At 41.9% G+C, this 25,553-nt stretch overlaps 2 protein-coding genes across 2 annotated transcripts in view; one reads left to right on the top strand and one right to left on the bottom strand.

The window, feature by feature from the left end:
* ift22 (intraflagellar transport 22 homolog (Chlamydomonas)) overlaps window positions 1–4,480 on the top strand; it is a 60,237-nt gene extending 55,757 nt beyond the window's left edge. Inside the window, exon 7 of the transcript XR_015115873.1 lies at window positions 4,363–4,480. The gene's annotated coding sequence lies outside the window, so the exon portion shown is untranslated. The remainder of the gene's footprint in view (window positions 1–4,362) is intronic.
* On the bottom strand, window positions 4,125–24,798 carry kiss1ra (KISS1 receptor a). Its single transcript, XM_086204074.1, has 6 exons — window positions 24,687–24,798; window positions 18,728–19,739; window positions 16,359–16,483; window positions 8,925–9,060; window positions 8,584–8,822; window positions 4,125–7,850 (listed from the first exon to the last, which is right to left on the bottom strand). Exons 2-6 carry the CDS (start codon window positions 18,978–18,980, stop codon window positions 7,470–7,472), a joined length of 1,134 nt encoding a protein of 377 aa, XP_086060200.1. The 5' UTR covers window positions 18,981–19,739; window positions 24,687–24,798; the 3' UTR covers window positions 4,125–7,469.
* Between the last annotated feature and the right edge of the window lie 755 nt (window positions 24,799–25,553).

The raw sequence follows: 25,553 nt of genomic DNA on the forward strand, positions 1-25,553 counted from the left end.
TTATTATTAATATTATGCTGAGTAATTTTCCTTCAGTATTTCATGATACTACTAATTGACATATAGCTATTAGAATAGTTGCTATATTGATAGATTATCTCTCTCTCTCTCTCTCTCTCTCTCTCTCTCACACCTGATCTGGTTGAGGCAAATGGCCGCCCTCTTAGACCCTGGGTCTACTGCTCCCATGCACTTTCTCATGGTGGATTGTTGGGTCGAGTTTAGATCACCTCCTTTTTTTGTTGAAATGTCATGGCATGGCTTTTGTTGGGATTTGGAGCTCTATAAATAAAACTGACATGACTTGAATATAGACCATGGTGTGTTTGTGTTTGTTGGCTAAAGTGAGTCCAGCAATTACTCCGGCACTTCTGTCCATGCCATGTCCTGCCTCCTTGCATTGTTGATTGGTCAGTGGATGAGGATAGGAGCTGCAAGCAGGGACAGTCAACAGAATTTAGTCCCTGACTGCAACTCCATGGAAGATAAAACTAGAAACTGAACCATTTCACAATCAAACGGAGGACTGCTCTTTGGACCGAAGACCATAGACGTACCGTGTAGAACAACCCACAATACATCATGCTTCAAACCCCTAGGAAACTAGTTTGTGCAGGACAACTGTTTTGAATTGAATCTCGCAGTTTTTTGGGAGTTGCTGCCACGGTACACAACAAAAGGATTGTGAAGACGCTGCCCCATCAAACGAGTGACGGTCTTAAAAGATTAAAAAACAAAACCCACAACCCGAGCAGGAAACTATTATTTGTCAAGCAAGAAGATCTAATTATTTTGGCAGTAATTTTTAGTAATTACTCTGCACCACACTGAGAAAAAGACCTCCTTTCTTTGGTTCCTAAATACATTTCTAATTTAGCAGCAGTCTCTGATGTGGAAATAAAAGCCATGTCAAAGTGACATTGTAATTCATTCTTAAACTCTTCCAGCTCACTGTCAAGTAGTCAGGCTTTAGATATTAAATGGCAACATCTCTCCAGACTCTTCTCTTTTCATCGCCGCTATTGTTACATTGTCTAATTTGAATAGTAATAGCCTGTGGGAGACAAATGAAATTATTAGTTGAACAGTAGATTATCGCGAGAGGCCACGGAACGAGCTACAGAACCTCTATTCCCAACTGACAGACGGCACTGAAGATGAACTATTTCTTTTACCTTCTTGGTGTCGGCGGAATATTCATTTTGGAAATTTAACTTCACATTCTTTTTTTCCCCCGTTATCGAATTGAAATTGTCGAGGTATTAACACGAGCTCTAGATGTTGTTGTTTTTTTTGTTTTTTTTACCTTACCTGCACATCCATTTCCTTTTATAACTGTATTTGTAATTGTAATATGCATTAAAAAATAAATACAAATTAAAAAAAAGGTGAACTCTGTCGTTTAAAAAAAAATTAAATACTTCTATGTAGCATTTTTGTGTTTTTTTTCTTTTTGTTGAATAGTTTGTTTAAGTGAGAATAATTCAAGGAGACAAGTCTTTCAAAAATGTTGAGTTCAGTGTTGGATGTACACTTTGTTGACTAAAAAAACGACATAAGAGTCACACTGATTATTTCTTAGGGCCTGAGCCTGAAGGTACTTGTTTGCTCGTTTCACCTTTTATTTACCGCAACATTACATGTATGAGGGACATGAGGGACATCAAATAGATGATGTGGCTGCTAATGAAAACACACAATAAGTCCATCTCATTCTGTTAGAAGAAAAGGAGGCAGGATGGATGTGTGAGTGGGGTGAATTCAGTTGTCCTCCTTTTGAATGCGTGATATAAATATGGCAGAAACAAGGGAAGGATTTCCAAAAGCTTTGTAGGATTTCGTTGTAAAACGGGAGCACGTACGGGTCATTATAGACCGACTTTTTACTTCTTTCATACTGTGCAGCTACGTTTGCTGCCGATAACAAGAATCAGCTGATGGGTGACGCTGGTCCAGTGCTCAGGCCATCACGACAACCACAAAAATGGACATTCCTGCGGAATTCACGAGGACGCAGAGAATGTAAATGAAGAACAAAAATGAGGGAAGAGTGAGAAAAGCAACCCGCCTCTTCACTCAACTTCACTCCCCTGCTCTGACCATCAGTAGATGGAACGTTGTGCCATTGTTCTAGTTATCGGCCCGTTTTTGTTTTGTTTTGTTTTGTTATTTTACAAATTTAGGATTAATTGTGATTTGCCTTGCCTCCAGCTTGCCAGTCAGAGCTCTCAAGCCTTGAAAGCACTGTGAGTATAAATTTAGCCAGAAACCCACTGCCACCTCTGTCAGACCTCCAGCAGCTGTAGCTCATTCCAACAAGTCAACCTCTCTTACCTGCAATCCAGGTTTTACTTTCTGGTCCAAGCCTCGACAACATAACAGTTTCCTGTTGCTTGTGACAAACTGACAAAACATACTTAGTACAAATCTACGTGACAATGTCATTACCTCAGTAAGGCTGTGTATAATGAATGTTTTCCAGTACGGAAAAACATGGTCATTCATTTTGGTTGTAGTCATGTGATCATGGTAACCAACGTTACAATTTGAAGCACTCACGGTGGCCGCAGCAGAACCCCAATCCGATTCACTTGCAACAGAGATTCTGTGCAGAGGTTTTTCAGACACTGTCGACAGTAAGGGACAATAAAAGGATAGTTTGAGCGCTGTGAAAATGTTCGACGGAAAATCGCAGTCATATGTGTTGTGCATCTGCACAGATCTCACGCTCACACATTTTGATTTGCGCCGCATCATGAAAAGACACACAGTTGTCAAAACACAGTAAGTGCTTAAATAGATTTGTGGATAAAATTGATCTTCGTGCAAATCTACTGTGTGTTGGGAGCAGCAGTCGTCCGCTCGGAGCTCGCGGTGATGTTGACGATGGTCAGCGCCCCGTGTGTGCCTCCAGATGATCAGTGAGTCAGGCTGCGTGTTTTGTTTTGTTTTTTTCAAATTTGTCATAAACGTCCAACAGCAACAATGTGTTCAGCTCCCTTATTCTCTGTTTGAGCTGGACTTCCACCTCTCTGCGGATTCCAGTCACGTAAGGTTAGACAACCACTTCCTTTCACAAGTCTACTTCAGCAGTTGTAGGCCAGCAACATAATTCTGCTGGGCTGATAATCAAAGTTTTTTCTTATTCTGAATGAAGTGGTTGCAGGTGCTAGTCAACAATTTTGCGCTGTGAGCTGTTAAAGAGCTCAGATCTAGAGAATACATTCGAACATGTGTGAGCGACCTTGCAGTTGTTGTTGTTTTTCCCTCGGGAGAGGAGAGGTGGGGGGGTCTTTAGATCCTTCACCCAGCTCCTTTAATATCTTTAATACTGTCAGTACAAAAAAAGGGAGAATCTGTGGGTAAAAGCATCATGATGACATAACAACAGACGATGGTGCAACTCTGTGTGTTGAGTGAGTGCGCGGCAGTAGCCTCCAGCCTTTGTGTTACTGGCTCTTCAGTGAATCAAACCTCCTACTTTCTGGACATTTGCTTTTTCTCGCGGCCTTTATTTATTTCAACCAGGCCTCCGAGTGATGTAAAAGTCTCCTGCTTTGTACGTGTGCTCTCAGCGCTGCAGTTAATTCAGAGCCTCATTGTTCATACCAAGGTCGTCGCCATCAAATACAGCACAACGCAACACACTCAACTGTGTGGGCAGAACTTTTGTTTACCAATGAATCAGAGTTATTGTCAAATTATTGTCCCTTTTACATCTAAACAGTCAACAGTGGGGGGTTGTCTATTGTAATCTTTTCAGTTTGACAAAATAAGCCTGCTTTATTGCACAGAATGGTTAAAGGCAGTTTGACAAGCGCGTCGAGGAAAAATAGGAAATGTACGTCCGTAACGTTTGTGTCAGTCGTTGACACCTGACGAGAAATCTTTTGTCTCGAGAAACTGATCTGCAACCACCAGTTGAAGGTCAAACTGAGAACTGAACTGAGAAGGAAGACATTTGATGGATTTTGCACGTGTTCATAAGGCCACTTCCAATAATTTATTGATTTAATTAAATCCGGTGGAGAACATCAAGGTGAGCATTTAATGCCACGCTGTAGCCTTCAATAGTGGTGGCAGGGATACTCAACCAAAACTGTCAATTTCATGTTTGTGGGAGACGAAAAAAATCGGGAAATCAAAAGATTCACCACCTGAGATCCTAATAAAAGCCCAGCCTTTGTTTCCTGACTATGAGACTGGATTGAAAGCTTAAAAAAACACAAGGGAGTCGTGTTCAAAGTTGCCATTCCAGTCGTGTGTTGCCACTGTTCACATTTTTAGTAATCCAGTGCATCTTCCTCTCCATGAATGAGCTTATTGATTTGAGTTTTTGTGTAACTTCCTCCGTTTCTTCAGTTCACAAATGATCTCAGGGATGGGAACACGCTAACGTACTGTACCTGAGAGTCCAGAACATCACACTTAGCACACAGTGAAGATGGAGGCACTGGAGAACGGGACAATATGCTGAAGGATGAAGGGAAAAACAGAGAGACCCTGAGCCTCATCTTGATGTTGAAGGCCTACACCACCCCATCGAAAATGTTTTTGTTAGTCCCCTGAAGTCTGCTACCACCATCATCTGAAGGGCTCCTTCAAGACGACGGCCAGGTTAGCTTCTCCCAGGTGGTTTGGAACCTTGCGCCTTTCCTTGCAGAGTTTTTCGGGCTGTTCGAACCACAGACTTCAGCAAATGTGCCAGATGCATCTGATGTTAAATCAGTGAGTCTCAGCTCCGCTGCAGGCTTCAAAATGGCTTGCAGGAAATCTCGCATTCATAATCAACTGTGCAAGTTTAAAGGTGAAGTGTTGAATGAACCTTGGACAGCACATTTAAATAAGACACACAAGAGGATACTCAATGTAAAGCAACAAATACTGTATATTAATCATGACCTTGGTCCAATTGGATGTACGTTGCCTCCGTGGAACAGAGACAACTCAATTAGCATACATTAAAAAGCAATAAACATGCATTTGCATATAAATGAAACATTTTAAGAGACATGGTACAGCAGTGTTTTTTCTTAAACTGAATGGCTTCGCAATCCATTTCATATCCTCCACGTCATGTGACCTTTTCCGCTGCATTTACTGATAACAGCCCCTTTTGTTAGCTGCCTTTTATATACTTTAATCAATATAAATATAATCATAACTTACCGCTTAAAGCAAATCAAATGAATTTAATGACATAGGATTTTTTACAGGACAACTACTTATCAAAAGTACTTATTTAAATTTAAAACTCGCAGTGGTTCTAGCCAAACATGAACGCAGACAAAATGCACATAAGTCATTTCGCTCGATGATCCCTCAGCAACATTTTTATATATAAGTGGATATTTATGGAATGAAATCCCTGATGTCCTGCAGTATCAATCAGCAGTTCAAATGGGGGGGGGGGGGGGGCACAATGTTTGTGCAAGTATACTGTGGGAGGTGTGACATGGCCCCCCCGCCTCACCCAGCTCACCTTTGGGGAACTCAAGCGGATGCTGCTGGCTGTGTTTCCTGGATCATCATTTGATTTGAACCATCTCTAACCCTGAGCTTGCGGATTCACAGTTGGTCAAGGATCTTATTCTATTCACATAACACGAGAGAGGCCACTCGTCTTGTCGTTCAGCTGGATGAAAACTTTAACACTAATACTCGCTCTGTTTTGGGGGTCAGAAAAGAAAAGAGGCCCCATACGGCTCAAATTCACGCAATCAAAATACATGCAGATAAATTCAGGAAGCTGTTTTTTTTTGTCTTTTTTCTTTGGAAACAGAGTCTTGTTTTCATTGCCAAGAGTTATATTCGTGCGTTAAGAACAGAGCCAGAGAAAGTGATTAATTTCACATAAAGGCCAGAGGCTGTCTTCTGTCATTTCCAAAATATCATATCCTTGGTTTAGATTAAGTAATCAACTGTCTAATTTGGTAATAAAGCTGCAGACACTGTCAGCCAAATAGGATTAGGAGCCCTATTTAGATGATCGACAGCAAATGGTCTGAAGCAGAGGCTCCTAGAGTGGAGGGCAGTAAATTTGAAAGAAAAAAAGTACAAATAGTTTAGAAAATAAAAAGCATACATGTTATTAAAGATAGAAACATTATTTTACATTTGAATGCTATTTATTTTTGGATATGTTGGAATAGGCCTATCAAAACGTAAATTCTCTGTGGGGTATTTTAAACTGGGCATACACGGTACAGTTTGAGCTCAAGTGGCCATGCAGTAGAATTTCATACATAACAGAAATTTTGTTTGGCTGACCTCACACAGAGGAAGCAGAGTCAAAAATGGATTTCTCAACTTCAGAACATTTTCCTCATTACACCAGACGGTGTCTGAAACTGCTACGGCAGCACTTCACCTCACGGGGGGCATGTCGGTGGATTTGAGGATGCGGCGTGAAGGCCTGCGTGATGAGTCGTCCTCCTGCGATCACATCAGCGACCACAAATTATTGAAGAATTTGTTACTGTCACATGTATTGTACATTCTACAGCTAAATTTGATCTCTGCATTAACTCATCCTCTACGCTGCGTGCAACTTCCATCTTTTGATGGTGGGGGAATCCAGAGCACCCAAAGGAATCCATATGGAGAACACGCAAACCCCACTCAGAGAGAGGACCTGGGCGGAGACCAGGACTTGACCCCTGCAATCCTTTAACCCCTCTTGCTGCTGTTAGGTGACAACGTTAACCAAGGCTACCGCACCACTGTGCCGTGTCCTCAGATGCCCGCCGCAGTGCCTGTACAGTGTGAGCACACTAACTCTGAGCTTCAGCCTTGGCTTGCAAAAGCTCTGCTAGTACAGTGTCAGATAGAATTAAACAGCAAAATGTCCAAAATGCACGATGTAGATCGCACATCTCTTCTGATGGAATAAAGCACCCTTTGAAAAGCAAAAAAAGAAGAAAAAAAACACCATCGTTGAGTTCAGATCAAGTTTTTGACAGTGCCTCATCAAGATACTCGTGTCAAAACCATGGGTGCCCAGATGACTGCGAGTATTTGCTTTTTGTGCTTTCCAAGAACATTTCAACTGCATTGGTTGGAAACAAAAATGCCGCTTTCAGGTATGATTTAAGGTCCAGGACTCATATCTGCAGCTTTCAGGTCCAGTTTAACTCTGCCTCACTTCTCTACTGTCCCCCGTTATTTGGCTGTGTGTTTGGCGACAGGTTGTTCGGTGCTATGTGCCAGGACTGCTTGGCCTTGGCACAGGAACAAGCTACACATTGTGAAAACAATCTGGGTGTCCATTTGTACTGAAAGTCTGTGTCTCCACATCAGTTTGTTAATTAGTTGTGATCATTAGCATCAACAAAATGCTTCTGCCAAACACAGACACTCCCTTTGAAACACGCCAGTAGCTCGATTAACATTTTCACACTATGAACCCGTAACTGGCTTTTGGTATTGTTTTCATTTTTTTTACAGCTTCCGATTCTTAGTTATGAAACCTAATTCACTTGATTATTGTTGTTGCCTTCCTCAGCAGCAACAAACTTGATCTCAGCATTGGCAGTCCTGGACGCCATGCTGCTGTCTCGCACCTTGTGCCTAAACAGGAAGGGGAAGGTCTTTCTGAAGGACTTTTGGAAGCTGGCTCCCATGAATCCATAAACTATGGGGTTGACTGAAGAGTTGGCGTAAGACATGCAGTTGGCCCATGTCTTGATCTTGTAGGTGGCGTAGTTGGGCTGGTAGTTTGGATAGAAGGATTGGAAGAGGACAAATATCTGAATAGGACCCCAGCAGATGGCAAAGAGGAGGACGATCACCACCACCATCCTGGAGACTTTACTCCTGATGCTGATGGTTCTCTCGGACAGGAGGTTCACCTGAAGAGCAGAACACAGAGAACTGGTTCAACCTGCACTCACCTAAAATAAAACAGTTGTTTTCTCATCCAGTAGGATTTGGTATCCACCTATCAACTTGATAGATGTCTTCTATTATTGTTATGCCCTCGAACCCTGGAGGTCGTGTGATTGGTGCCATTTGTTTTTCTTTTGTCTGTCTGTGTGTTTGCAGGATGAGGCTGATACTCATCAAACTTGGTCGGGGAGACAAAAGAAAGATGTGTTTGGCAGAGGTCTTCAGTCTCGAGAGCCCGTCTGTCAGCAAGATTCTTTTGCAGAGAAATATACTCTTAAAAGGCCTTTAACGTCATATGTGTGATGAGTTAATTCATCATGCAATCAAACTGTTCTGCCGTGCTGTAATTGTGCCGTCTTCTGCACACATGGGATTGGTAATATTGGCCGACAAATTAAATCCGCCTCAAAGCTTTTGCAAAGTTTGCCAGTTTTTGGTGCCAGACATGAAGTTTTTTTTTTTTTTTTTTACCTGATAATCATTTTTGTCTGTTGTCATTAGAAGCCGATTAATTAGTTAGGAGTTAGAGCCAAAGAGATACGCCTTCAAAAACATTTAGAAAGGCAGCCAACAACAAAGCTAACACAGTTGTTTTAAAGGAAAAAGGACATCAAAGAGAAAAGGGCAAAGTCTTTTTCTATTCGCTGACATCATGAAGCTTAATGAGGTAATTAAATCAGCCGAAGCAAACCTTACCTGGTAGTTGTTGTCCACGGGCTCCACGGTGGGCTGCCCGACCCTCTTCACCATGAGGGAGTAGCAGAGGGAGATGGTGAGGACGGGCAGGAGGTAGGCAGTGATGAACTGGTAGAGGATGAACGCCCTCTCATGGGTCTTGGAGGGGAACCTCTCCATGCAGTACTGCCTGGGCCCGTACCAGTAACCTTCCTCGATACGCTGGTACATGAGAATCGGGGTGGAAAGGATGAAGGAGCCTGAGCAGAACAATAACAACATGGAAGTGTTGTGTTTTTTGTTTTTTGTTTATTATTCAAGTTAAAGTGGATCAAATTTAACAAAATGTTAAGAATTCAGACCAATCCAAATGCAGACGCTGACAATCATGGCGACCCTCGGGGTGCGGTGGCGGAGGGATTTCAGCGGGTAGACTGTGACATAACAACGATCCCCGCTCATAGCAGTCAGAGTGATACATGTGGCCTGAACTGTCACCTGTGAAAGACATCAGCATCAGGATTTAAAACTAACCACATCCCACCGGAGGACAAAAGTTTTGTCAGATCTAAAAAAAATACAACGCTTGAACATGAAATTAATGTTTCGCCCAAAAAATCCTGACCAAAACATCTGTTGCAAGGTCTTACATGCATCATCCGATCAACATATTCTTCATCTGATGAAATAAAAAAGACTTGGATTACAGTTTAATATAAATATTTTGGTCAGTTTTGCTGCTGTTGGTCTTAAGCTTCAAGCTAAAATTACATTAGACATTTACAGACTTTGCAGGGGAAAAACATCTTTGAGTGCAAGACACCAGTGAGTCACTGAAAGGTAAATTACACTTTTTTGCATGAGGTAACTTTTAAAAGGGTCATAAATAAGCAAGAAGCACAAACCCAAGCACATGAGTAGTCAATAATGACATAGCTGCTACTCTTCACAGATTTGAAGAAGGTTTTCAGAGAAGCGTGTATGTGAGTATTATTCAGTTCTGACTCTCCTCGGATATTTTTTTCTGCTTTTTGTTGGTGTCTTTAATCACAGAACAAGACAGAAACTTAACCAGCAGTTTTGTCCTTGAAATACCGTCTCTATTTCAGGCTCAGACTCATCGGAGGTTTTCCTGATGAGCTGTCAGGCTTTGAAAATACAAAGCATGCGGGGTAGAAAAGATCGATGGGGAAGTGTGGAGGGGGCTGCATTTATTTAAATTATTTCTAATTTGCGTACGAACAAATCACTCCATGTATTTTTAATAGGGTTCAATGATGTTTGATTCAGTGACACCAGTGGATTGCTAATTTAAGGCCAAATGTAAAATGAATGCCGCTGTAATCTAAGCTGAGAGTGTCAGCAGGACCAAAGCAGCAACTCGTGGTGACCGGGTACCACTGCAGTTCGGAGGGACCTCCATCTCTGTTACAGTGGTGGGGCGGTGGAATACAATACAGTACAAAAATAGAGACAGAAAGCTTTGCAGTGTTCAAAACCAACTTCTGATCTTTTTTTTTTTCTTTTTTTTTTGTCCAACAATGATCATCTACTGTACGTTTCTTGTATTTATCCTTTTATTTTACCTCCCCATGATTTTGTTGTTGTCGTCATTTTCTTATTTTACGTATTTTTTGTTCTGAGGTTCGTGTCTGAACAGGAACAATAGATCTGAATCTCTGGTGCAACTCTGGTGCAATTTTCTTCACAGTCTGGGAGCAGAAATATTTAATCTCGGGTAAATTGTGAATTAAAAAAATATTACACTGTATTTCCTCACAGTCTTTATGTTCGATGGTAGGAAGCAGCATGAAAAAAGATTCTCTCTACTGAAGTGTTCATTTATATAAATATATCCTTATATAAATTAATCCCCAGTGGATGCAGGCCTCACATCTCTTTTCATCCTCCTCAGAATGACATTTTGCTCATCTAGTATGCGTCGACGGCCTTTTGTGTTGGAAAACTAATTTATATTGCTTTGAAACATGTGGAGCAGGTTGGGAAATACGGGGTCAATAGTTCTCTATATGCTCTTTACCAAATGGGATCTAATATTCTTCTTCTGTCTGTATATCGGCTCCTTTTTTTTCTTTACCTCTTGCCTGTGACTCTGGAGCCAGCACCCATTAACCTCCAGAGCTTTGGAGCATCACATGGATGTTTCAAAGTGAAATGATGAGGGAGGCAGAAAGGGGTCAAGATGAGTTCATCATTGAGGGACCACAGCAAAACCCACAATTTTCATTGTGTACAGACGACGCTACCTTGTTATCTGCAGAGCCCGTCTATAGAAGGGCATTGGCTCAGACAATTCAAAGAGACTAAATATATTGAGATCATAAGAGGAGCTCAGCAGAATGACCTCTCTCATCGGTTGTTGCTTTCAACTGAGATAAATAAGGCAGATTGTATGATGCACAATAACTTGGTTAAAGGACTTGTGGTCTGAACTTGAGGTTCTAAGGATGGTGCAAATCAATTTTCTATACCGCTTATCCGTTAAGGGTCGCAGGCGGAGCTGGAGCCTATCCCTGCTGACATAGGGTGAGAGGCGGGTTCACCCTGGACGGGTCACCAGTCTATTGAGGGGCCGTCAGGAGCAATTAGGGGCTCAGTATCTTGCTCAAGGATACTTGGACATGGTCAACAGGGGAAGTGAGGATCGAACCAGCAACCCTTCGGTTGCCAGAAGGCCTTTCTACCTCTAAGCCATGCTGCCCCTGGTGCAAAACAATAAATGAAAAATCAGAATTTGCCTTGGAGTGCTTTTACAGTCTGTGTACAGAGCAACTTCTGTCCTCAAACCCTCAGTCAGGGGAGGGAAAATCTCCCGCAACAACTGTCCTATTGATCAGATGTAAAAATATCTTACAAAAAATGTTTACAACAAGCAAGCAAGTGGTTGAGTGAACTTTAAAATGCACTTTGAAGCACAATATTGATTTGCTCATTTATGATTTTCGTTAGATCATTGTGGTTGACATTGTTCCAGACATCCTGTTCTGTGATTGATGTAATTGCTACTACTTGTTCCGTGCCCTGAGTGCCTTCTACTTGATCAACCTTATTTTCATTTGCATACTGTTAACTTTCTTTGTATTCTTAAGGAACAAAATTTCACTTTCGCGTACATGAGAATGGTATATCAAGGTATCTTGAATCATAATCAAATATTAAAGATCAAAGTTGTTCTTAAAAACTTGCCCCAGACCAGTTTTTACATGTTGTCTTCCCAGTTTTATTTTGAAATCGTATTATTACGTAAAAATTCGATGTGTATCACATAATGTCAGTCTCGGAGGATGATTAAACTGCATCACTGAGTCAATGATTACAAAAGCCTCCATTTTTAGCCACCAACAATATCTTCTGGCTCCTATGAGTCAGACACTTTTCATTAAACACTGCTTGCAAGTTGCTTGTCACTGGACATCCATATATCAGCATTGCAAACTACCACTGATGTTCCTCAGTGACAAACAGATTGAGGTTGGGTTTAATTTTTTGAGAGGCTTTGATCGTACAGGGAGGTGAAAGAAAGAAGGTGCATTTCTTTGGGATTAGCATCGCCTCCTGATTCTGCAACCCCGGGAATCCAAATTATACAATGGTGAGGAAAGAGCGCCTCTTCACAAAGACAGACTGAGATGTAAGAGGAGTGAAAAGCAATGTGGGATTAATTTTTGCACCGATAGAAAATCACCTACAGTACAATGACGGGGGGGGGGGGGGGGGGGGGGGGCTCCTCATTTTCAAAAATGGTATTTGGTGTTCATCCGGAGCTCAGAGAATATAAACTACACCGTTGTGTTATTCAACAAGTCCTAACACAAGAGCAGTGACCTTAGCTTTCTCCTTCTCTGATGCCAACACAAATTGGCATTTTATTTGATCTTCAAGTAACGCCAGTCCTAATACATATTGAAGACTCATTTACATTTCTTCCGTCAAAAAGAAAAGATAACAGACTCAAACATGAACAGGAGACCTTTTTTCTGCACAACTGTTGTGTCAGCATTTTACAGACTGGAGCAGTGATTCACAGAGGAGCATTAACTCGAACGACAACACGTGATTTGCGGAGAAAATGTGGTGAGGTGTGGTGAAGTGCTGCACGGAGGGGAAAAAAATAGTGATTGATCTTTGAGACTCATCGCTGTAAAAATCATTTAATGAGAAAATGAGAGACGTGAGAGGGGAAAATGAACCGAAAAAAAAAATTAAAAATGAAATTAATTAGCAACATTAACTGAAGGTATTGTATTATGATGAATTACAATGGTGTTTTTTTTTTTTGTTTTTAATGCAGCGCAAAAATAAATGCAGCCATCATGGTTTATTTAAGGAGTGAATAGTGAAAAATTAGCTATGAACTGACGCTTCACATTCTCACTTTTCATAGTCGGTAGGAAGAGTTTAGGAAGTACATTTACTCACGAATTGCAACACCGCCTAGTGGTCACAGGAGGGAAAGGCTGATGCAACATACAATTTATTCACATCGAAATTACTAAGTGCTGTTTTCACCTGATGGACAGCAACATAATGCTGTACATATATAGTGAGTGTGTGTGTTCTCTCGTGCTGACTAGTGGATAAAGGAGGTTTTTTTTTTAGGTGCATTCATTCGTCTGCTCCTTCATGTAAAAGTCCTCATTCAAAGATTATCAGCTTTCAGAGCAGCCACGCACTGTGACATCCGTCTCACTCTACTGTAATGGTACTTTCCCGTGTTGCATTTACGCTGAAATGCAGATAAAATTAACTCGTGCAGAAATTTTTTCATGCCATTTTCATGCTAAAACAAACCACAGGCGTACCTTGTGGCATGACAAACGACGCTCCCCATCGGCATGCATCTTGGATCAACAGTGTCCTTTCAACTCATTTCAATATAAACTTATTTGTACCCAAAGAACATGGGATGCATTTGGCTTTTGATCTACATGTGCAGCGAACCCCAGGGTGGGGTGGTGGATAGATCTTTGCAGCAGGCGTCCTGTCTGTGACAACACACTGAGACTGAAGATGCAAAAGAGCAAGCTGCAGGTCTGCATCATGTCGAGCCGCTCTTTGATAAGCTGGGATGAAAAGAGGCTGAAAATAGAAACTGCTCTTCTGCCTCCTTCTTCCTCAGATAAGTAATTTAAAGTGAATAAAACCTTAGCATTTTTGGAAAACATTCATAATGATCTCGCCTTGGTCATCCTCTGTTATGGTGCTGTGAATTCCAATAATTTGTTGCTATGTGGCTTTTGTATTTTGTTTTCATTGAATCGTGGAAACCTTCAGACATTACTGAGTCAGTGATACATATTTAATGTGATAACATGTAACTGTAACACGGGGGGGGGGCGGCAGTCAGTTCACTGGCCTCATTAAAACCACTGACAGTGTTTATCGTCCATGCGGTGATAAATTGTGGCATGTTCCTCTTCATTGTAACTGATTAACTTTTCAAACACTTCAAGCGTTGAAACATAAATGACAAATCCTCATGAATAAGAAAAGCACAGGAGAGAATGGCTGTCAAACACAGAGGAAAACATGCTAACAGGCTTTACATGAAGAGTCACAAGACAGAACTCTCAATCCATGGGAATACAGATGATCAGGTTCTAAGTGATTCAAAATAAAATGCTTTCAGTCTTTGTCTCCCTGCTGGCTTCCTCTCAGACTGATACTCAATTAAAATCTTTTTTTCTGAAGAAAACGTTCCTTTCCTTCAGTCTGCTTGATTCTACTTCCATCTGCGTAACGAATGCATCCAGACTGAGTGGCCGCTCACGTCTGGCAGCTGTGGCTCAGGAGGAAGAGCAGGTCCTCTCCCCTGGAGCCAAAGTGTCCTTCAGATACCGCACTGCCCCTGATGCTTTTGCCAGCAGAGTCAGCAGATGTTCTCTAGCTATTGCTCTTGGGCAAGAAAACTTTATACTTTTCCCTCATAAACTGAATTTGCAGAACATTCTAACTCAAGAAAAATGAACTGCGATTCCCCTGCTGGAATCAGGATTTTACTTGAACGTGACAGTTTGCTTATTAGTGCAGCAGGAGCTGTAGGAACCCACCTCTCCTTTTAATCCCTCAGCATTTCCAGGCTCTTTAGGTTTGGGCTCTGTCTTCTCAAGCATATATTCAAAGTAGCTCACTATTACCACAGTGAGAGACAACCACATTGTCCCTTAACAGTTCCCACCTCCTCAGTGACAATGTGTGTACCCAAGGGGATTTTCTGAGGCTGCATGGAGGCAGCAGATTAAAGCTTAAACAGTTTAATGGTGTCTTCTTGTTTGGAAAAGGGGAAGTATAGAATCAAGCTCGTGCATTTTGCTGAGTTGCAAAAACAAGGAGCAGAGTTGGTTTACGTTACCAACAGATCCCAGGTTGCAGGAAGAGGTTTAGCATCTAGCCTGGTCTGCCTGCTGTCTCTCAGAAAGAGGATTTTGAAGATGCATCATATCACGGTCCTGTTGGGCCACGTGCACGTAGTTACGGACATCTAGTTCTGGACTCTTATTTGTGTTGTTTTTCATTAGTGTCTTTCAAGTTTGTGTTTCTATTTTTTTCCTGAATTCAATCTGTTCAGTTCCTGTTTTAGTTTGAAAGCTCCTCCAGCATCTTCATGTGCTTGACATCATTCCCTGTCTTTGTCTTGTCAGTGAATCAGTCCCCGTCAATCACAGCCCTGCTCCTGCTGTTTCTTGTCCAGTCAGCACCTTCTGTTTCTTGTTGCCTCATTAGTTGAGTGTGGAGTTCAGTTGAATGCAGTGCTGCTTCTCAACGTCATGACACTTCACTCCTGTCACCTGTTGCTCTTGCCTTGCCTCATCAACCCTTTATTAAAAGTTTTATGAGTCCTACACATCCTGCTTCATCTCTGTTCTCTGTATTTGGGTCCTGCTCCACCACCACCACCTCATGATAGCGTCCATCCCCGCAGCCTCCCTCAGCACCTCACATCATCCCGATGTCTTTCAGCTGACGGATTTGACTGATATAAATCCTTAAGATCAACCGGCTGTCTCGCAAAGTTTGAGATTAACTTGTAATTAACATTAAATACAGAGACAACAAAAAGATCCAACGACAAAAACCCCTTCAAGGACATGTTAATTAAAATCATCTGAAGTGTATCTATTATCATTATTACTGCATTGTTTGAAAGGAAAAAAAAAAGTGAGTGTTTGCTCTGGGTCTTAGAACCAACGCCAGTAGAAAACTTAGCTTATAAAATCTTGTAAAAATAAGGGGTTTTATATGCTTCCGGATGTTACTGCAACATTTATAAATGTGAATGTTCAAATTGCAATAAATGACATGAGTGATGCTGCAGGTGAGCTTTCTTTTTTACTCTGTTGGAGCTCAAACATCTTTACTTTTCTTTCTTTGATTTCCGTTGAAGTGAAGTTAAAGCCTTCATTTATTCAGATAACAAGAGCAAAAAAAAAAAGAAAAAAAAGTACCTCTCTTTGGATTAGAGGCCCTTCTTAATGATAAAAGGACAAGCTGAATCCTCCTTGAATGGATAAGAAGAGTTTTTCTCTCAAAAAAAACCACACAGTTATTGAATGATTAAATGATTGGTATATTTGGCTGGTGAAGGACATTTTTTTCCTGCACTGAAAGTGTTTTTGATGGGTTTTTCCTCGGTATTCTTTCAGAAAGCTGAACATGGTCACCACATCTGTACAGCATATGAATAAGCAGAATCCCGAGAAATAATGAAGACACTGTAAATGATGAGATTTAAAACAAAACAAAACACAAAAAAAAAACACGAGTTATAGCTTTACCTGCTGCAGGAAGGCAACAAATTTGCACATGAAGTTACCAAAGATCCACCCGGGCAGAGGGTAGAGGGTGGCGGTGAACGGGACGCAGCACACCAAGAAGATGATGTCGGTGGCAGCCAGGTTGGCTACACAATGAGAAAACAACACACAGGAAGTCTGCTTATACTTGGCTAGCTGTTACAGACAGAGTTGCACCACATGAGGCTCAGAGAATTCATGGTAATCAAGCAAACGCATCTTAAAATGGGTCTATTGTGCGCTTTGTATCATTTTTGCTGGCTAAATTATGCTCCAATTACCAGTGTAGTGAGTTGGGGACAATTTTTTGCTGACGTGCTTTGAGAGCAGCTGCGCGTGTAATTCATTTTTAATGCCGTTATCCTGAGACCACCATTTAATCATCGCATTATCCTGACATAACGAAGCTTGTCTCGTTAACTGGTTAATTCTTCTCATTTACTCAAGGGGAAAAAGTTTTCCCAAGGTAACGAGTTAAAATTGCCTTTTATCTCAAGATGAGATGTTAACAGTCACAATTTCCTCAGGATAACAATATAAATTAACCTGTTACCATGTGAAAATGAGCTTGGTTCTCACAAGATGATGAAATAATTCATTTGTGACATTGAAATGAATTAAAACAAATCCTCCTGAGCACTGTAAATCTAGGTTTCTATACTTTTCAAAATATCACGGTTATCTTGCATACCGGTTTGGTGTGACACCCATGCGTAGGTTGATTGATTTTCTTTTCATTTTTTTTTAACTATTTAATTGTAAATACAGTAAATTCCAGTGCATCTAATATCAACAATTTGGGAATCTTGAAATCAGCGCTGATTTCTAGTTGTAGGTAGATTTTATGTAAACAAACATGTGTATTGACTGACAGGTTGTACAGTGACCTACACATACACATTACATATGAAATGCTCCATTCATCATCCCAAAATTGCATATTTTTATATTCATAAAAAAATGCACACAAAAACATAGATTCTGGTCACACCCCACCGGTTGGCTTGATAACCTTGGCTGCGTCGTCCCTTTTCCCCCCAGTGAATCTGTCATTTTGAAGAATGTACCACGCAATATTTCCTATTTGTTTTGGCAGCTGATCTAATCACGCTGTTGTCGCTGGGCCATGTTGAAAGGCTGCACAGATGGTGCAGCCACTAATCTAATGCGGCCATATTATATGAGATCAAATTCATGTCACATCCGCCGTGCTCTGTGATAGCCCAGAGATGTGAGTTTGAAAGTAAACCACGCGGCTGTGTTTCATTTGCACACAAGGCAGTGCATGTATGACATTGCATGCACTCAGACGAAATGTGCGTGTTAATTTCATCGATTCTATCATTTCTGCTTCAGTCTTTACATCACCTGTGCAATTCACCCTGAAGTAAAAAGAAAAAAAAAAAACCTTGGCTGCTTCATCCCATCCCGTCACTGATTCCATCATCAAAAATATTAAACACCAATCCATGTTTCATGTCGTTTCTACTCCGCTGAATTCTTTTGTTTTCTCGAACCACCCAAGATTAACATAGCCCCATTCAGTTCCAGGCTACAACCAGTTTCATCAATGTAATGAACGAGAGATGCACCGATCTTTTTGGCAGTTCTCGTCTGTCAATACTGATTCCAATACTGGAGCCTATCTTCTTGAATAGTATCATTTTTTGTTGTTGCTGTTGACATCGTGAAGCTGTAGTAAAGCAAAGAGCGTTCCCTATTGAAAGAACAGAACATGCTGTATACACAAAAGCATTAAATTTAAATGTACTCAAAAGCAAAGTATTTTATCTGCATCAGTGCTGTGACCCATGTTGCACCACAGCGGGTTCACGATTCAGGGTGAGCTACAAATCCGGATCATCCTGTTGATCTGTGAATAAAATCAGTATAGGCACTGAATTCTACCAATCCTGAACCAATACCTCACCTCTATAACTTACAGGACTGATATTTTTTATCAGCATTGTCACCACAGAACCATATAAACACTCAGAGAAAGACAGGCGAAAACTGTTTACTCGCACAAGTTAGACTGTATCTAGCAGTAGAGCCTCAAACGCACCTTAAGCCCATCTGCACACCTCAGTTCTTGAAGGGAGAAAAGCGAAACGTCTAATAAATATGGACCCGTTCCTAGAGAGTGGTATTACAGCCAGCTTCCTCGTGACACCCTGTGAGTCTTTTGAACCTGATGTTGGCACACAATAGTCGTTATTGGATGGATAAGAGTGAGACATTTCAGTACAGCACATTTCAGATTGATCCACTGGGAGCTTATTAAGACTCACAGGATGTTTCGAGATCTTTTTCTCTCATGAATATTAGAACTCAGAACAACTTGGTCTTACCTATGTAAAAGTTGGTTGCCGTCCTCATCTGTCTGTGTTTGGAAATTACATATATAACTAGAGAGTTTCCCACCAATCCAACAAGCATGATGAGGGAGAAGAAGAGGGGGACCAGCCAAGCGTCCGTGAGAAAGGGATGCTGATCTCCCTCCTCCTCGTCATCGTCTCCGCGTCTTTCCAGTGAGAAGTTTGACTCGGAGCCATTGACCCAGAGCTGATCGGTAGAGTTCCAGAGCCTCTCGGAGGAGGACATTGTGATGAAACAGGAGGGATAATTGTGAGGGAGGTGAGAGAATGTGTGCCGAGGAGATGAAGACAAGAGAAAAGGCAACTTGAAGGAGAGGTGTGTGTGTGTGTGTGTGTGTGTGTGTGTGTGTGTGTGTGTGTGTGTGTGTGTGTGTGTGTGTGTGTGTGTGCGTGTGCGTGTGCGTGTGCGTGTGTGGGAAGTGTTCAACCCCAGAATCAATCTCTGCTTTTCAGGGGAAGGGATGAAATGAAATGGAGAGAGAGGGGAGGCATTTCTGAGTGTTCTTTGACAAAAGATGGAGAAAAAAAAAACGAGACGAGAGAAAAAGGCTGAAGGACAGGTTAAGTGAAGTGCTAGTTATAACTGACACACGCTTGACAGGAGCCTGAGAAGTAAGTGAGGAGGTAAATAATTTAGCAGACAAAAAGGAAGACAATGAAGTGGGGGGGGGATAAATAAAAAAGTTAGTGAGGAAAATGAGGATGAAGAGAGCAGACAAGAAGGGGGCCGATACCCTTCAAGTTGCAGAAAAAACATTCATCTACAGCTTCCAGGATTTTTAACAAGAGGACGCAAAGAGTTGTCGTTTGTGAGCTCGCTCAACAAATACCCCGAGGTGTTTCAATAAAACAATCCACTGTACTTGCAGCTTGCCTTCTTCAAGTTTGCCTTCCCATCTCTTTGTTCCACAGCGGCTCTTCTCCGTGTTGAGGATCAAACATATTTCGGTCCACTTTCCTTCCCTCCATTCAAGCCTTTGCTTTCCTAAAGAGACGAGAAACTTGATTTAAATAGAAGCTAGGTGTGTGTAGGTGTTGGTATTTGATCTATAGCCTCGCCAGAAGTGCGCCTGCCAAAAGCCTCATCATTTGTTCTTCCTCCACTTGCACAGCTGAGGGGCTGAATCATTCAGTGGAAACAGCCTTGACTGGACTGGAGCGGAGCAAAGGAAGATGCTGTTTGCTTTATAGTAAGAGCAAGGACACAGACGCAGTGGGGAGAGGAGGCACACACGCACTCTGAATGCACGTGGGTAACTGCGTGATTGTGGGAGAAATAGCTGATGGCGGGGTCTCCTAGCAACATTATCCCTCAATCCCTCTCTTGTAACAATTTGGCCCCAACCATCTAGCACTCTCTTTTCTTATGCGGGTCCACAGGGAATTGCAACAATGTGACTCCTGCCACTGTAGGGCACATAATTGTCCACAAGATGGAATTCTTCTACTTACAGTATTATCTTGGATTTCTTCGTACACTTAATCAGCTAAAGGTTCATTTGTACCTGTCAAAAGGAAGTGCAGCAGAACTGAGAAACACATATTTGTGCAACAACACCATGCTTCAAAAGTCATGTCAACCAAAATCAAACAAAAGACTAAAACATACCCAGGAAAGCCAAAATAAAAGGATTGCATTGGTGTAACCAATCATTTATTTATTATCAGATCAGGGACTTGAACTGAAATGCAACGTCCCGAGGATCAAGCATTGAGCGCCACAGACACACACTCTGCTCAGGGCGTCTTGAAGCTTAAGGTGGTTCAGTATCAGTAGCAGGCAGAGATCCCTCCGCAGCAGGACTACATCTGATTTCAGATAGAAGATTAATAATCTGGGGAACAGCTGTTTCCTTGCAGGAATGTGTGGATTTGGGGAAGGAGCTTGACTGGCAGTTCTTGAGAGTTCCCATTTGGCACCTCCCCCACCGGCGAACAAACAGTTAATATGACAAAGCAGCTTGCTGCAAGAGTAAAGTCTTCAAGAACAGTCCGTTCCAAATCTTCAAATTCAATTTTCTGTGGTAACAATGCAGTGTTGACAAAGTGTTGATCAGCTCAACAAGTATTCATCGAAGGGCGTGGACTCAAGTGGCTGCTCTGGTAAATTGGCACCACCTGCTGGCTGACCTGCTGGACTTTGGCTGCTGGGAGATCGATGGGCACTGTAATCCAATACGCCTGCACATCAGGGTGTATCGGTCATGAGGGTTGGTTTGAAGGGGCAACTGAATTCACTGGGAGCCAAGGGGAGTTGGGTGCATCTTGTTAAAAAGGGCCCATTGGAGTTTAGACCTGGAGTTGGGAGGGGCCCACTGGTGTTGGCTCAGGCTGCTCCTCAACCACAGGAGAGGTGCAACATCCTAAAAGGACCTAATGCGGTATGAGGGGGAACCTTCTGAGGTCCTCCTGGAGATGGGGCTCCCGGAGGATGACTCTGAGTGGATTTTCAGCCTGGGACAGATCTCCGACGATGGTCTGCCCCACAAGATCAGATCAGATTATGATCCTTTGCCATCACTCCTCTGCATTGCTCTCCACCTGATCCTTTTTTAACTGTACAATAAACAAATTGATAAAAAAAAAAGGCTGGAAAACTTTGTTCGGCTCAAGGTTATTCGCAATGGCTGTTACAGGAAACTAAAGAAAAACGTACTGTGGCACAGTTGAACCAGATCCTTGGGATGCTGATAATTCAAATCGTCGTGAATGTGGGCCAGGGTCACCAGACGGTACTCCATGTTGAAGAGGCTCATCAGATCTTTCACGCTGTGTCATCCCTTGGATGACAGACAACCTTTGCCTCTGGGTAGCACTCTGGGGATCTGCGATGTATTTGTGGTCTTTGACCATCTCGACTGTGTGCAGGCTCCATTTCCTGGATGCTTTTGTTCTCCTCGCAGTACCCATCATGAGGGAAAGAATCAGCTTTCTCATTACCTTTTATTAAACAGTGGATCACATTCTGCGTACAAAGCCGATACCGCAATTAATCCTGCATGCTGCTGTCATGACAGAAACCAAGCTTTGACACATTTTATCAAGTTTTATGCATAGCCTTTACAATTGGAGACAGAGATTTAGTTTTTTTCCACAAGCCTTTGCAGAGGTAAATGCTCAAAACAGCACCCTTTGAGTTCAGTTTTGGAAAAATATGTTTTTCATTTTAAATCAGAAACCAGCTGCAGCTGTCATTCATAATGCATTTCTGCTTCATTACACAGATATAGTACATATACTAGAGTATTCAGACCATGTGGATACACAGAGACAGATCAAAGAGGGCTATGGCTCTACACATGAAAGCATCTGGCTCATGCATTCAGTAACACTGTTGGTAATCTTGATTAACAGATTTAAAATTTACAATCCGTAAGTGCAGGGTTTCAGTCTTTAATTTGAATTTATTGATCAGCAACCTTTGAGTTGGCTTTGATTTACGTAGAGGATCCATCCAGACGGAGGACAAAACAGACGGAACAAACCAGCTGAAATATAATTGGTTTCTCGGCACTCACCTGTTATGTGAACAATAATCTCATTGTAGACTCCATTCCAACTCCATTTTAAACCTTAATGGTAAACAGCAAACGGAGGAAGTGAGAGAGAGTTTGATATTATTCTTTTAAGGTTCTAAAGTAAAGCAAGGTTACTGTACTTGTCCTTTATTCAAGCTGCAAGGTAAAATGTTCAGTTTCAAATACATTAAAGAAGTAGAAATCGTCAGCTTCGTAAAATGATTGCCCAAGTCATTTTTTGACTTTTTTTTTTTTGCTTCAATCAACTCTTCATGATGTTTTGTCTCCGTTTTTTTTGGTGTGTTCTGAAAAACTTGAAAAAAAAGTCTAATTTTAAGGAGGCGATGAAACGTAGCATCGCAGTTCTATGCATCTGCAATATGTGCCTGTCACAGTCACCTTAACTGGATAAGAGAGGAGCTTTGTGTCATATTTGTTGACCCCTAAGGCTTTCCTGAAATATTTATGGATAAACATCATGCCTCAGGTCCGCAGCTCTCGCTGGCATGGAGGCATACACATTTTGCATGTAAAGCAAAGATGCTGCTTTCATAGTAAAGATAAAGGCAATCATGGTGGAGTGTCAGTCATCCACTGTGGGGATAATGAGCTCAAACAGTCATGCGACAAGTGTTGCCCATTGTTTGATCAGGTGGGTGTTTTGTATACTGTTCAACAACTCTTTATCAGGCACTATTTGCACAGAGGTGAACAAAACATATTTTATAGTGCTGCCTCCGGGTGGAACGTAAACAGTAGCTGTAAATCACTGTTACATGAATCACATTCAGGTAGATCTCCATCTGTTACACAACTGGACAAACTTCTGTCAACAACGGATGTGTTTAGAGCAAATATCGGTGTTTGCTCAGAGCTACAAGTGCTGGGCTGTCTGAGATGGACTGCTACGTTCCATTAGCTTTATAAGACTCGGTTACCATAAAATCAACTTTTGGTTTAAGGTTGTTTTCTCCCCTGAGGTGGGCCGTGAGCTCCCTCCCTCTATTTTGGTATAATAGCAATGTAAAAATATGAAGGGATTATTTATTTAAATCGAATAACTTTGTTACAAATAATACATCATTCAATAAAATCCATCTTCAGATGACAACGTCACTTTGAGACACCCAATTTGGTTAGCTAAGGTTTGGCTGCTGTGTTGTGTGTTGTGGCCAATAATGGTGGAACGTTTCTTGAAGGACACTTTTTTACATTTCAAAGAAGGCTGGTTGATTATTCTTTTATTTGTTTTTATTCCATCAGAATATGTATTTTTAATGGCCCCTGGCCTTGAAGTAGACAAGAAACCTGGGAAACTGCAGAAATGTTGTTGTTGCTGAAGTTTTACTGACTTCACATTCAGGTACCATTACCTCTGGAGACATTTATCGTAAGTGCGCAATGATTATTTCACTCCACACATCAACAGCCACTCTCAATGGTGGACTTTTTAACGTAAATAGTCTTGCATATGTGATTTGGATGGCTGAGCCGTTCAATTGTGATGTCATTTAAATGCCATATATTAACGTGAAAGCTGAAGTTGTAAGGCAGGATTCATCTTCAAATACTTCCTCAATTTTCAGTATCAGTATCGCCGCGACGAGAGACGAGTCAAACGTCACGTCTCAGCTTGTAGAAAGACAGAACATCAAAGTTCCAAACGGCACGGCAGTCAACTTCAATTCCACACCGCATTTAATTTATCGATTTGTGTTCCCTCGCTGAGGCCTTGAGCTCAATGGCGGGACAGCTTCCGCACTGTTTGGTATTCTGAGGATGGACACACTGAACTTTAGGATTCATCAGCAGAGGACAAAAGGGAAGAAAAGGTGAGAGAATAAGTAAACAACAAGGGTGGCGAGGAGAGGATGATATGAAAGAGAATAAAGGGGAGGGTAGAAAGGGATGAGTGGTAGAGGCAACAGGAGGTAATGAGAAGCAAAGTTTCTCCGCTGAAGTTTGTGAGAAGAGAAACCACCAGCAGAATACAGATCAAGATTCAAGCGCAGAGCAAACTTGTCTTGGCTTGACCACACTGAGTGTTCATTTGTTATACTGACCCCTTTTCAACAGAAGTTCAAATACATTCCTGGTGTTATCTTTCTAACGTTCTTCATTAACAATCTTGGAGTCAATCCAATGAAACCATAATCAGTTGTTTTTTTTCCTAATTAAAGCAGCACAGCTTAAAGTAATGTGAGCAACTTTGCTCTCACAATGACGAACCAGCAGACTTATCGCCTGACTGCAGCTCCCCTCAGCCCTTAAGGAGTAATTAACATCCTTCAGCTCTTTCTTTGGAAACCCATCATTAAAATAAATGAACAGTACATTCACAAGATATAGAATAACTAATAAACAGATCGTGACAGGCTCGCCTGAACCAGCCGACACGCAACAGGGGCACTTACCTCTTGTTCAGACTGACTGCAGTCTGCTAAGATTCAGGTTCTTAGTTTGTCCAGTCGTAATCCTCCTCATCCTCTCTGCTCAGGGATGGTTCGTATTTGCACTCGCTTTTCTAGTCATCAACTCAACTTTAACTGGCAGAAGTTTTGAGATGCTGTGTCGTATCACTGCTCACAGTCAGTATAATAACCTCAACTACTCTTCCATCCATCCATCCACATTCAACTGCTTATCCTGTTGAGGGTCGTGGGGGGGGGGGGGGGGGGGGGGGCTGGAGCCGATCCCAGCAGCCTTCGGGTGAGAGGTGGGGTTCACCCTGGACAGGTTGCCAGTCCATCGCAGGGCCAACACATAGAGACAGACAAACATCCACACTCACAGTCACACCTACGGTCAATTTAGAGTATCAATCAGCCTCTTGATGTCTTTGGACTGTGGGAGGAAGCTAAAGTACCAGAGAGAACCCACACAGGAACAGGGAGAACATGGAGACTCCACACAGAAAGATCCCGTGCAGGAACCCGGAACCTTATTGCTGTGAGGCGACAGTGCTAACCACTGCACCACTGCTACTCTTCAATGATAATTTCTTGGAATTTTAATTGGGTGAAGACCATCTTGGATCACGACTTTGTCACGGTATGCTACACTTCCCATCCACTCACATTAATTGTCAATGATGGGAATAACGGCGTTAAAATAAACGGCATTACTTTTTTCAGTAACGGGTACTCTAACTAATTACTTTGTCTATCGTTACAACGCCGTTACCGTTACCAACACGTCGTTACTCCGCGTTACTGAAGCGACTCACTGAAGCTGCCATCCGGCTCGGCTCACACAGACACAGGAGCCACAAATGCGTGTTT

This window comes from Aulostomus chinensis, chromosome 5 (genome assembly GCF_037954235.1).
Source record: "Aulostomus chinensis isolate RoL2024-O1b breed Wild chromosome 5, RoL_Achi_v1.0, whole genome shotgun sequence".
Lineage (NCBI taxonomy): Eukaryota > Metazoa > Chordata > Actinopteri > Syngnathiformes > Aulostomidae > Aulostomus > Aulostomus chinensis.